This window comes from Marmota flaviventris, chromosome 4 (genome assembly GCF_047511675.1).
Source record: "Marmota flaviventris isolate mMarFla1 chromosome 4, mMarFla1.hap1, whole genome shotgun sequence".
Taxonomy (NCBI): domain Eukaryota; kingdom Metazoa; phylum Chordata; class Mammalia; order Rodentia; family Sciuridae; genus Marmota; species Marmota flaviventris.
The window spans coordinates 133589625-133603390 of NC_092501.1; the positions used below are offsets into that span (position 1 = coordinate 133589625).

Here is a 13766-nt window from a genome sequence, read left to right on the forward strand (position 1 = left end):
GCACCAATTTGCTTGGGTACAGTGTGGTACATTTATCAAAAAATAAATAAATAAATAAATATATAAATCTGGAAATCAAGCCAAATATTTTCTAAATGTAAATATATAGTGTGCAAATATATAGTGATTGGTCCTTAAAGACATACACCAAATTGATGATAACTATGGAATTTCTCTAGATGAAAGCAGAATTGAGAAGGAGGAAGTAGGGAAGTCTTTAGTTTTATATCTTTAGATTTTTTTTTCAATGAGAAGATATGGGCTATGTTACAAAAGGTAAAAAATGTGCTAATCCATAAAATACAACAAAGTTGGGTTTTTTTGAGAATGCACAAAGTATCTTTTTTATCCCACATCATAATAGTCTAAAAAGGAACCCTATAAAAGAATATTTTTACTCAAAAGTTTTTAGTACTGAAATAATGTATCTAGAACTTAGATACTTTTCACCTATGAGAATACAACAATTGAGAAACTCAAAGTTATCTTATAAGAATAAGACCTACACTGTTAGTGCAGATACAGGTGGGTACAGACTTTTTGAAGGACATTTACCATGGATCAAAATCATAAATACTAATTCATTTGGCCTAACACCTCCACTGCTAGATATTTATCCTACACAGGGCACAAAACAAAAACAAACAAACAAAAACAAACAACAAAAACAACAGATGTTTAAAGACATTCATCATAGCACTGCTTGCAAGAGCAAAAGCCTAGGACTCTTCTAAGGATTAACAAATATGGCTCAGGTCCCAATGAATCAATAGCAGTAAAATGGCTAAGTAGGGATGCTTTTGAGGAGATATCATTTAGGCTCAGAGACTTTGGTGTCGAATAGGGAAGAGGAAATGATGCCCTGAGTCTCTAACCTGGGCAATCAGGCGGGTTGTTAAAGCTTTTACTGAGATGGAGATAACATGGTATTTAAGGAATTTCCTGGGTGGAGATAACTAATCAATATAATTGTGCTCCTGTCCATGAGGAGAATGTGTCTCAATGGAGAGAAATGTAGGGATGAAAATGGGGATGGTTGTCAAGGAGAAAAGAATGGGGGTGATGAGGATTGAAAGGGAGAAACTTTGCTGGGTGCAGTGATGCAGGCCTATAATCCCAGTGGTTTGGGAGGCTGACACATGAGGATGGAGAGTTCAAAGGCAGCCTCAGCAAAAGTGAGGCATTAAGCAACTCAGTGAGACCCTGTCTCTAAATAAAATACAAAATAGGGCCAGGGATGTGGCTCAGTGGTTGAGTGCCGCTTAGTTCAATCCTTGGTGCAAAAAAAAAAAAAAAAAAAAAAAAGAAAAGAAAAAAGAAAGGGGGCAGGGGCAGGGCATAGAGTGGTGAGCATAGAGAATTCTAAAATAAGAGGATCAATCAGACACGCATGTTTTCCAAATAAGCATCTGAAAAATTATGTAATTGATGTAACTAAAACTACAGTTTTAGGTGATTGAGGTAGGATTTGAATTCAGTTTCATCTCATTGCAAAAAAATATTCATGAAGACAAAATACCCTTGCCATCATAATGTGTGATTAACCCAAAGAAATTTAATGCAATAAGTCAATAAAACAAAGTTCCATGAAAAGTGAAAAATATTAGCTATCAAGATCTGACAAGTCCCTGGAATTCCTGTCCATCCATAAAATAGGAATAGTAGTGGTAATCCATGTTTACTAATGGAGATGGCAATGCATGACGAGTTATCTAATTAGTCATGAAATCTTCCAAAGTAGGTAATTTCAATCCCCATCTTACAGATGAAGAAATAGAGACCTACAGAGATTGAGTGATTTATGTAAGGTCATATAGTTGCTAAGAGACTTGCATTTCTATGCAAGAAACTGATACCTAAAGGCTCTTCAAAATATGCTTCCACAGCCAGGCGCTACACATCTGTAATCCCAGTGACCCCAGAGGCTGAGGCAGGAGGATTGTACATTTGAGGCCAGCCTCACCAACTTAGTGAGGCCCTGTTTCAAAATAAAAAATGAAAAGCACTGGGGGTATAAGCTCAGTGGTTAAGCACTTCTGGGTTCAGTCCCTAGTTAAAAAAAAAAATAAGAAAAGTTTTTCTATGTGCTACATTGTTGTCCTCTGGGGATAATAGTACCTGCCTACCTACCTACCTACCTATAAATTATTTTGAATTTCACCTGGAGAATTCATGAGGCTCAAGAATCTGAAGGTTCTGATGTGGGTGATCCATTGGACCATATTCTGGGAAAAGCAATTTTATTTCTTTTGAGAATAATAAACCATGTCAGCTGTATAGAAATACAATGATAATTATTGTTATTGATTGCTATGAGACTTCTCTTGGAAGGAACAGATCAGTTTCAGTTTCTAAAAACCTGAAAACATTGTGTGCTTGTCTGCATTCAAGGGTGTGGATGTATTTGGGTCTCCTCGTTGCCAGCCCTCTGGATAGTTTCCTCACCTACTTGGCTGGAGGCCTCCTGAAAGAATTGCACCAATCACAGGCTTGCTTCTTTCTCATTTCTTAGGCATCTACAAAAAGCAGCTGGGTGTCTGTGGCTGGATCCTGTTTTCCCTCTCTTTCCTGTTGATGATCATTACCTTCCCCATCTCCATATGGATGTGCTTGAAGGTAATACCCTGGGAATTAAATGGGGCTCTCCATATTAGCCAGCAAACCATTAAGACTAAATGCTGTCCCTTAACCTCTTAGATCATTAAGGAGTATGAGCGTGCTGTGGTATTCCGACTGGGACGCATCCAAGCCGACAAAGCCAAGGGACCAGGTATGACACAGTGGCTACTCCTGTTGTGGATCACGGGCATCCCTTACTTCTGCTGCCACCACCACTATTTTTCCTGGTGGCACGGACTGGGAGTCAAAGCAAAATCTCAGGAAACTGGAGTTCTTCTGTATAATAGAAGGATGTGCCCTCCTGGGAGTGGCCACCAGTTTGAGAGATTAGAAATCTGGATCTGTTTCCAAACTCTTCCCCTGAGAGGGGCTGTGAATGTGAGCCAAGTTGGTGGTTATGTCCCTGGACACGGCTTACCTGGGCCAATAAGAGCATGTCAGGACAACGAGGGGAAAGAGTAAATGACTGGGACTGGTGGCACATGCCTGTAATCCCAGCTGCTCCGGAGGCTGAGGCAGGAAGATGGTGAGTTCAAAGCCAGCCTCAGCAAAAGCAAGGCACTAAGTAACTCAGTGAGACCCTGTCTCTAAATAAAATACAAAATAGGGCTGGGGGAGTGCCCCTGAGCTCAACCCGCGGTTACTCCCCTCCCCAAAAAAAGAGTAAATGGCCAACATAGACCATTAAGGTGTTTGGAGCCAACATTCAAATGGTTGGGATTTGATTCTTGCTCTTTGAAAAGGGCTAATGGAAGAGTAAAAGGTAATTTCCTTTCATGGCAAGTAGACCAACAGACCAACAGAGCTGGAGGCCATACTATGACTCCCTTTGTCCAGTCCCCTGGTTTTTAAAATAAGGAAACTGAAGCCAACATAGGTCTGATGGTTTACCTAAGATCATTCTCACAGTTGGAGGTAAAGATGAACTTTCAGGCTTTTTGATATCTAGCGTAGTTTCATTTTCATCTTTTCTCTAAAACTTTGGAAGGAAAAATATTCCAAACTGTTCATGTTATAAAAAGATTTTTTTTTTCTTTGACCAGAGTGAAGGTGAGGGCGTCCGTCAGTTCAATATCTTATTTCTAAACTTCGATATTGATTTAATTCTCACAAAGTCTAGGTGTATATTTAGTTGAACCATACAAAATTGCTGTTATTTGTTTTGGTTCACAAAAATGGCAATTCCATGTGGCTAATTTTAATATTCTTAAAAGAGTATCAAAAAGAATCTTAAGAGATGATTTTTTAGCTCTCTTTCTCTGGTAACATTTGTTTTTGGCTTCCTCTTATGATATATTTAAGTAAAAGTTTTGTCTTTCTATCTACACTACAAAATCTCTGGGGTTAGAAAGGTTTTTATGCATAGTGATATTCTGTGTATTTTGTATTTGGTCAGATATCTGCTACATGAAAAAAACCTGAGATGCTTCAAAAGGTGAAACTTGTGAGTGACACTTGGCTATTTTAAGTAATATAATCTTACTTGTCGAATTCATAAAGAACCCAAGGAAAAGAGAGCAACATCCATTATGCATTATGGATGTTCTTATGAGTTTGCCAAGACAGCAAATGTAAGAATCATCAAACAGAGGAAAAATATAACAAAATTATCCTGTTCCTGGGTGCTCAGATTATAATAATGATGTGAAAGAGGCAGAAAAGCCACAACTTGGAAGACTCTGGAGAAAAATGTGTCTCTTGTAAATGAATTTTCCCAGAAGATTTCGCTATTTAATGTCCCAGGATAACCAACCTCGTCATACGTGTCTCTGGGGCTAATGAGTTACCTCAGCATGTCATAAGGACAAAAGGGAGACGAGCCAAATTGCTAACGGAAAACTTCTCCACTTTTGCAAATTGCAAATTATTCTTCAATAATAAAAAGTATTTACAATAAGAACTTTGACTCCTTGAGCACCTATTACATACCTGTTACTACCATCTTGTATGTATTAAGCCACCAAAGCTCAGAAAAGTTGAGTGAATGTTCCCTGTCACAAGGGTACAAAGTGGCAAGGCTAGGACTTAACTCCAGAAGCTCTCAGGGCCATGCTCTTAACCACAGAGACCTGATACCAAAAAAGCAAATAAATAGGGCAGTCGTTCTTACCACAAGTCTCAGAAATGTTTAGAGACCAAAAGAAAGAGAACATTCCAGCAGTGTACTCTGCCTGTGCTGCTGTTCCTTCTCATGGTGCTTACTTAACCTGAGAACGAAAACAGTCACACAGAACTTTCCTGATAAGCAGAAATGGATTAGCATCCCCATCCTGCTGACATGCCTTGTGGTTCTAATCCTTGTAATTCTTATAATAAAGAAAGAACATCCTCAAGGTAATGCTGAGGATTTACAGGGTCCTCTAATGAGTTTTCTTATACCCACGCTTACCTGATGACACCAAACCCCAATGTTTCACAATGCAGAGAGAAGGAAAAGTGTTTACAATCACAGAATGTTATTGTCCTCGAACCAGAATATGGCTGTTTTGCCAAGCATTGGTTTCAGGAAATCTGAGACCCTGAGATGATTTGTTTCTCCTCCTCCTCCTCCTTCTCCTCCTCCCCTCCTTTCCCTTCTCCTCTCCTCCCTGTCCCCCTCCTTCTCCCTTCCTCCCCATCTCCTCCTCCTCCCTCTTCCTGCTCCTCCTCCCCCGCCCCTCCTCTTTCTTCTTCTTCTTCTTTTTTTTTTTTTCAGTGATGGGGATTGAACTTAGGGCCTCAAGAATGCTAACAGTACACTCTATTCCCAAACTATACCCCTAGTGCTTAAATTATTATTATTATTATTTTTAAAAATTTTGTTTCGAGTCAGGGTCTCACTAGGTTTTCCAGTTTGGCCTTGTCCGCCTGTCTCAGACTACCAAGTAACTGGGATTATAGGTGTGCACAATCATGCCCAGCTTTGGGAAAATTTTAGTTCAATTATTCCTTCAATACACTTGAAGATGCTGAGAATGTTGGCACTCACTAATAATCAAGACCAAAAGTCTGTCTCCTGAATTTTTTATATTGTACCTTTCTTATAAGAAAACCAATTTCCAAAATGTCCTTTTAAATCAACATCAAATTAAACACTTAGAAAGAAATAGATTGTTTTAAAATATCGAAGATTAAATGCCAAGGATCATTAGCATTTTACCAAAAGACTTTAATTCTTAGGCAATTGTTTATTTTTTTTTAATCCCCAAAGTTGAATATGTTCATATTGAAGATCATCTAGAAACATATACAGCCCTGTGAAAATGATGTACCAAATAGCTGGAGACTATTTGTTTTAATTCTTTTATTTTTTTTTAATTATTTATTTTTGCATTACAATTCTTAATACACCATTATATCATAATTTATCATATCTCTGATTATATGCAAGGTATGTTGACACCAAATTCACATCTTCATACATGTGTTTTGTAAAGTGATGAGGGTCTCCTTAATTATTTTCAATAGGTAAAAATTTAAATGAATTTTCTGTTTTGTAGGTCTGATCCTGGTTCTGCCCTGCATAGATGTGTTTGTTAAAGTTGATCTCCGAACAGTTACTTGCAACATTCCTCCACAAGAGGTAAAAGATTATAGATGTGTTACTAGAAATAAAACCTACATCTCCATTATATGTATGTTTTTGAACAATAAGAGGAGGATAAACTGAATCCCCAGGGACCTGCTCTGAGTGCTGTTGTTGGCTCCTAAAACTTCTTGGCTTTGTTTTGCCAAAGGAGTCCAGGGCAAGAGCTCAAATACTAGAAGACATGAGGGCTCAAATACTTGAAACACTAAATGACCTGGAACAACTTATATTACATGCATGTAGGAATATGTCAAAATAAACCCCACAATTATATATAAGTATATTGCACTGATAAAAACATTAGAAAATACTAGAAGACTCGGGATGACCAGATAAAAGAAAGTCTGAGAGAAGACAGTTGGCAGGGAAGCTGGGGTGGAGAATGACTCAACAGATGCTTGAGAGAGACAGATAACTCACCATACAAAGAGCTGAAGAGAATGGAGGCAGAGAGCAGTGTTTGGTTATTTTATGATCCTTGCCATCATCATCTTTTAGCAGTTGACAGACATGATAACTTTATTTATTTGTTTTTATGTGGTGCTGAGGATTGAACCCAGTGCCTCCCACCTGCTAGGCAAGCACTCTGCCACAGAGCCACAATCCCAGCTCCATTTTCTAAGATTTTTAAAGTAATACCTGTATTAATCACCTTTGCATTTTTTTTTTCTACTGGGGAATGAACTCTGGGGCACTTAACAACTCACCCCTGAAAGCGGGTCTCACTGAGTTGCTTAGGGCCTTAATAAATTGCTGAGGCTACCTTTGAACTCATGATCCTTCTGCTGCAGCCTCCTGAGCTGCTGGGATTATAGGCATGCACCACTGTGCTCAGCTCACCTTTGTGTTTGACCTTAAGTTGGTTTTTGTTTGGATGCAACAGAGCAGACAAGTGTGGAGACAGGGCAGAGGTTGTGAAGGGCTTACCTGTATTTGGATTTCAAATGATTCTTGAAATACTATAGTGAATGACCAAAACCAATAACTGGATACTAGCAAAGACCGAGTTACTAATGATTAATTTGCTTTCTCATAACCAAAGTGAACTGTTGGAGAGGGGGAAATAACTGTGAGTAGATCTACAATGGGAGAAGGACTTAGGGGGAGGGCAGAGATAATGAGAAGATAGGACACTCAATCAAGACTCAAAAAATAACATCTCCAGGGCCTCTGTCAGGAACCTCAGGACTGAGTGCAGAATTCAGCTCCATCACAGCACCTGGAATGCTTGCTGACCTAGAGGAGAAATTTTCTGGCTTTATTCTGGACAGTTGTGGCCTCTGTGTTCCATGATCCACGCAGAAATCACTCATTTGCTCCAAAATACCCTGTCACATTATTCAGATTGATGAATGCTGAGCTTCTCTACAAATCTGAATCAGTTGTGCTTTACTTGAATATAGAACACGGTCTCTGGTGCCATCTATGTTTTCTAAGCAGTATTGCTTCATCACATCTGAAAACTGAAAACCAAGTAGATCACAGGTATCAGGAAACAAGTGCTCTCCATCTACTTAGAAATAGAAGATGATAGAATTCCAAAAGGGTTCTACTAATCCTTAAAATGGGGGTCTCTATTCTTACCTTGGCAAGTCAAGAGCTTCTGCCTATGGGATGTAAATGTTCTCTAAAATGAAGTTACAGGGGTCGATAGGGACCAAATCTGGGTTGAAATGTTGTTACTGAGTAGGATGAGGTTATATTCAACCCAGGACAGGATTTGGTGACTATTGGCATGAACTGTAATTAACACTTTCTTGTGAAGAAGGGCTTTAGGGGTTGGCTATCACTCTTTCCATTGCTGTGATCTTGCCTTGTTTTTTCTCTATAGATCCTCACCAGAGACTCTGTGACTACTCAGGTGGATGGAGTTGTCTACTACAGAATCTACAGTGCTGTCTCAGCAGTGGCTAATGTCAACGACGTTCACCAAGCCACGTTTCTGCTGGCTCAGACCACTCTGAGAAATGTCTTAGGGACACAGACCTTGTCTCAGATCTTAGCAGGGCGAGAAGAGATTGCCCACAGCATCCAGGTGAGGACTCCAAGAACTAATACCCTGCACCATAGTTAATTTTTCCTAATTATCAGAGACTATCGATGTACCCCCTCAATGTGTGTTAACACACACCACACACACACACACACACACACACACACACACACCACACAGAGCTATGCTAGAGAGGTGGGGTTCTATTGGTGATTTTGTTTACTTATTACAAGGCATAGACTTAAATATCTGGGTGGGAGAAAGGAGCTATGAGAATTGTACCCCTTTCCCCCTTTCTTTGGAATTCACAATCACAGATTAACGTTGTACCTTTTATGAGAAGGTTAGAGACCAGACTTATTTTCAGTTTAGATTACTCCAGAGGAAGTATAGCCATTTCCCAGGCAGCCCCTATATTCCTACATTTTAGTGGGGTGTGGAAGTCAGAAGAGGATTAATCTGAGACAGCAGAGATATGCCTTGTCTGAAAAGATTTACATCATGGCACCAATATCAATAACAAGATTAATGATACTGATCATCATCATTATTGTAATAATGATAATAGGGACTTCATTTTTAAAGGAATGGTAGAACGCTTCTGGAATCCTACCATCTTTAATTTCTAAATAGATATAGAACACTTGTTTTCCTGATACCTGTAATCCAGATTGCAGGTAGCAAGATGGAGCAGGTATGACCTCATTTCTTGTATATTCTAGTTTATAAATTACATTTCTGTATTTTCTTAACTTGGTTGCATTTTGATTCTCAGCTTTCTTTCTGTAAGTTAGGACTTGGGTCATTCTTAGCCTCTTGTGCCAAGACCTCATGGTTTTATGAGGTGATGACAATTCTGCATGACAGGTCCCCATCTCCTTTCTAAGAACCTGCTGAGTTTGACAACTCAAATGTTTCCCATTTAAAGCCAGGTCACTAGCTTCTCGTGAGGTCTCATCAACTCTTGGTGTCCTTCAGAACCCACAGAAGGGAAAGGCACTCTTGTCCTTTCTTCCCCAGGACAACCAGTTAGATGTCTTTCAGAGTTTTAAGGTTTTACAAAGGGCAAGAATATCTTTACTGTAAGCTTCTTTAAAAATGCACCCTAAAAATATGTCCTACTTTAAAAAAAAAAAAGAAAACACATCTTGTTACTTGTTTAAAACTGGTCATCAGAGAGGGATTAAAGAGAGTAAGATAAATAATAGCTTGAAAAGTACCCAATAATAATATCCACTGAGTCATTGCTAAGTATTGATAGATACTTCATATGTATTATCTCAAAGCCTCACACGAATCCTCATGACAGTCCAGACAGGGACTGTTTATAGGTGAGAAAACTGAGAATCAGAGAGGTTAAGAAGCTAGTCCTGTGATTCATAGCTGCAAATGGCAGAGCCAGGACAAAATTCAAGCCTCTCTGAAAAGCTCACCCATTGCTGTCTGCTTGATATCAGTGACAGCGGATCTGAGGCATTGTTCCCAATCCCCATCATATACTGATATCATACGCTGATGTCCTGCGGGACGGTTGTGGGGTGGGTCCTTCTGGTAGACAACTCACTGAATTTATTAGGATTTGTTCATGAAGCCTTCAAGGGATTCACTTCAATTCCAAGAAGGGATCCATAGGTTTGGGAAGAATTACCTTCCCAAAACATACCAGAAACTTAACATCAAGTCACCTGTCTTCTGATCAGTTTCTTTTCTTTTGATCGGCAAACAGACCTTGCTTGATGATGCCACGGAGCTGTGGGGGATCCGGGTGGCCCGAGTGGAAATCAAAGATGTCCGGATTCCTGTGCAGTTGCAGAGATCCATGGCTGCTGAGGCCGAGGCCACACGGGAAGCCAGGGCCAGGGTAAGGGCCACTCCATGTACATGACGAGGGGAGGCTCCTGGTGCTGGGGCAGACAAAGATGGAGCTGAACAGAAGATCAGGGTTGCTCTGTTATTTTTAAAGAAAGGCTTTGTTCACAGATTTAATGAGAATTTCTTTCGATCTGAAGGTAATGAGCATAGCAACAGGTCAAGAGGATGCTCAGCAACATGTTGAACAATTAGCAATGTGGGGCCCAATGCTGGCTGCACCCCAGAGTCTCCTAGAGAACATAGCAAAACACTTCAGCTCCAGTGAAGCAGAATCTGGGCCGGGTTCAGGGACCAGCCTTTGTATAAAGCTGGTGTTTCAGATGTAGCCGGCGTGTTGCCTGTCTTGTGAACACCATTGTTTTGGTGTGTTTCATGATACTGGATTCAAAGGGAGTAATCAAACACAACCCAGGTTAGAATTACTAAATGTAACTCCACTCTTTCCCCCGAATGTCCTTGAATCGGTTGGATCTGTAGTCTTTGTGTTGATGGATTTCCTGAAGCATCAGAAACCAAGTGAAATCAGAAACCTTCAAGTACCCTCATGGGAATCTTACTTGTGAGCTGACGAAGGTTGTTTTCTCTGTCCTTATCCATCCCGTACTTTGGTTTAATCTGCTGAGTTCCAGCAGCTTCCTAGCAGAGACTTGGCAACGATGGACAAGACATCACTCTCCCACGGATAGCGGGTACCCACCCTGGGGGTGATTAAGCTTGGCCAAGTTGTTCTTGGGCAGTCTGAGAACTAGGAAAGCAGAGTATGAAGAGAGTCCCAGGCTGGCACTTTTTACTACTTGTAATCAAGAGCTCAGAGAACTGAGAACAATTCCTGAATTGTAAGAATGAGACTAGGTTGGCAATAGAATGAAATAACAACATCTTGTGTGATAAGTGAAAAACAGCAAAAACCTGGTTGGAGCCCTTGGATTTTAGGCTTCTCTAAAACTGAATGCAATAGGCAGTGAGGCCCCTACAGGCTTTAAGAGCATTCCTAGGATGGATGGCCAAGTATTTATTTGTGTTAAAGAGAGGGCTTTCATTTTTGTTTGAAAATGGAATCTAGGTAGTCATAGTTTGTAAAACATCTATTCTGACACTGTGCAACCTCCTCCTCAATTTCTCCATTCATCATAGGATGTGACACTCTAATCCTACCCAAAAGCAAAGGAAACATGTATGGCAAAGCAGGGGGCTGGGCGACCTATATCAGCACAGACCCAGAAAAAGAAAACTCTAGTCACATCTGTAAATGTTTATTTCTGTCATTTTAGGTCCTGGCAGCAGAAGGGGAAATGAATGCTTCTAAATCTCTGAAGTCGGCCTCTATGGTGTTGGCCGAGTCCCCCATAGCCCTTCAGCTGCGTTACCTGCAGACCTTAACCACTGTAGCCACCGAGAAGAATTCCACCATTGTATTTCCTCTGCCCATGAACATACTGGAGGGCATTGGTGGTATCAGCTATGACAATAACCACAAGAAGGTTAATGACAGAGCCTGAGGTCCTCCTGAGGTAGCCAGTCCATTGCTTAGAGAGTTCTTTGAATCCTGTGGGGGAAGCCAGCAGTTAGAGGCAGTGAAAATTATAGCATTATTCATGCCACAGTCACTCCAGAGCTGGAATAATTAGAAGGGAAAATGTGTAGGGGCTATTAAAAAAAATAAAAAGGAAAATGAGGGTTGTATATTAGAAATAAAACATAAGCAACTTTGCAACATTCTTATATTATTAGTTAATAGTCATTCTGAGTTATAGCAGGAACTTTCTCACAGTAGGGAAGGAAATCATTGGTTACTGTGACCAAGATGCAAAATTACTTTCTAATTGTTTTAAAAAGAAGTACTCTAGATCACTTGTAAAGTAAAACAAGTCTCATGTGCATACCATGTCTAAAGTAATTACTTGCTATATCTCTGATAGTTGCAGGAAAACCCCTCAATGCTAAAAATTATGATTGACTTTGATATTAAAGATAAAAAACATCGGCTGCAAACACGGCCTGGCCCCACAGGACAAATTGCACTCAGCTCAGGGCACCAGATCTGTGGCTGCAATGCAGGTCCTGCTGGGAGTGTTGGCCAATCCCCAGCCTCCCAGCACAGTTGTCAGAGGGCCGAAGAAGACCCAGTTAGGTGGACCCTCCTGTCAATCATTTGCTTTCAAGTGAGATGGCTTATAAAAGGCTTCAGAGGTGGAACCGCTGGAGAGCTTGTCCTTTGAAGTTCATGTTTCCATTCTGCTGTTAGTCTCAAGAGTCACTCATACCCCAGAATTATTGGCAAACTACACCATTCCCCCTTCACCAAAGAACCTGCTACAAATAAAGAAGTCATAGCATGTGAATATACTTAAAAACAATGCTTTGTTGGAGGTTATTTTGCTGTCAAGGTGTAATTTTCTTTGGGGATGAGGTTTGAGAAATGGGCTACAATTTATTTTATTTTATTTTTTTACAGATTCATTTGTTATTTTCCTACAGCAGTGCATATTCATACACACAGGTACAACTTCACAACTTGGGTATAAACAGGAAAAGTTTTATTTTTTTAAAATTTTTTTTTGAATTTTTAATATTTATTTTAGTTTTCGGGGGACACAACATCTTTGTTTGTATGTGGTGCTGAGGATTGAACGCGGGCCGCACGCATGCCAGGTGAGCGCGCTACTGCTGGAGCCACATCCCCAGCCCCAACAGGAAAAGTTTTAAATGTTCCATTTTATTGACCACTTTGTGTTACACTGAATTCTGCCCTTTGGGGCTGCCAAGAAATATCTTTATTTTACAGAGGAGAAAGTGATGTTAAGAGGTTAAAAATCACTTGTCCAGGGACCCTCAGTCAGTGAACGTTGGACCAGAATTTTTAAAAATCCAGGTCTCAATTGAAAGTCTTGGCTCTTACACATCATCGGGTTTTACTTGGGGAAGTGGGGTGAGGGATAGAGGCCTCCAATTCCCTTTCTTGCCTTTAATACCAAACTTCTAAGTTCTGGAAGTGCAGTCACCACCGCAGTACCCTGGACTACACATGCATGTGTACAAACACAACTTCCGTGGTGCTTCACTGTCTTTTTCACACTCTACACCCTCCATGTAACCTCTGGCCCTCACTTTCCTGCTCCCATCACTTCCCCAGCCTCTCCTCATTCAGATCCTGTCAGGACCCAGGCACTAACTGCATATGAATGCAAAATGAGGATCATACTCCACCTTTGGTTTCATAACCTATGTTTTATTTTTCCCCAAACGATATGATATTTGGATAATCCTCATTTTCTGAATCTTGTAGTAGATCCTCTTGGCTGTGAATCCAACACTCATTCTTAACTCACTGAGGTTAGTATTTTTTTCTTCTAGACTCATTACTTGCATTGTAACAGGAGTTGAGAACTTAAGTGCATAGGCAAGAATCTAAGGTGGGTCACCCACATCAGCCAGAATCCAAGTCCATAGAGTTATGACTCTTGTCTTAGTTGACTTTAGCATTGCTGCGACCAAAATACCTGACATGAACTACTTAGAATAGGGAAAGTTTATTTGGGGATCACTGCTTCAGAGGTCTCAGTCCATAAATAGCTAACTCTATTGCCCTGGGCCCAAGGTCAGGCAGCCATGCCCCACCTGCATAAAGTTACCACCCAGTGAGTCCATTCAAAGTAGGACAGATTATAGCTTTCATAATCAAATCATTTTACTTCTGAATATTCCTGCATTAAC

At 40.3% G+C, this 13766-nt stretch overlaps 1 protein-coding gene across 1 annotated transcript; it reads left to right on the top strand.

Annotated features, from left to right (window-relative positions):
- The first annotated feature begins 257 nt into the window (after positions 1–257).
- Positions 258–11551, top strand: Stoml3 (stomatin like 3). Its single transcript, XM_071611748.1, has 7 exons — positions 258–276; positions 2489–2616; positions 2698–2770; positions 6099–6181; positions 8019–8222; positions 9907–10041; positions 11324–11551. Exons 1-7 carry the CDS (start codon positions 258–260, stop codon positions 11549–11551), a joined length of 870 nt encoding a protein of 289 aa, XP_071467849.1.
- The last annotated feature ends 2215 nt before the right edge of the window (positions 11552–13766 follow it).

Coding starts and splice junctions, on each gene's coding strand:
- Stoml3 (XM_071611748.1), top strand. Junction 2,617..2,697: donor CCATATGGATGTGCTTGAAG/GTAATACCCTGG, acceptor TTAACCTCTTAG/ATCATTAAGGAGTATGAGCG. Junction 2,771..6,098: donor CGACAAAGCCAAGGGACCAG/GTATGACACAGT, acceptor TCTGTTTTGTAG/GTCTGATCCTGGTTCTGCCC.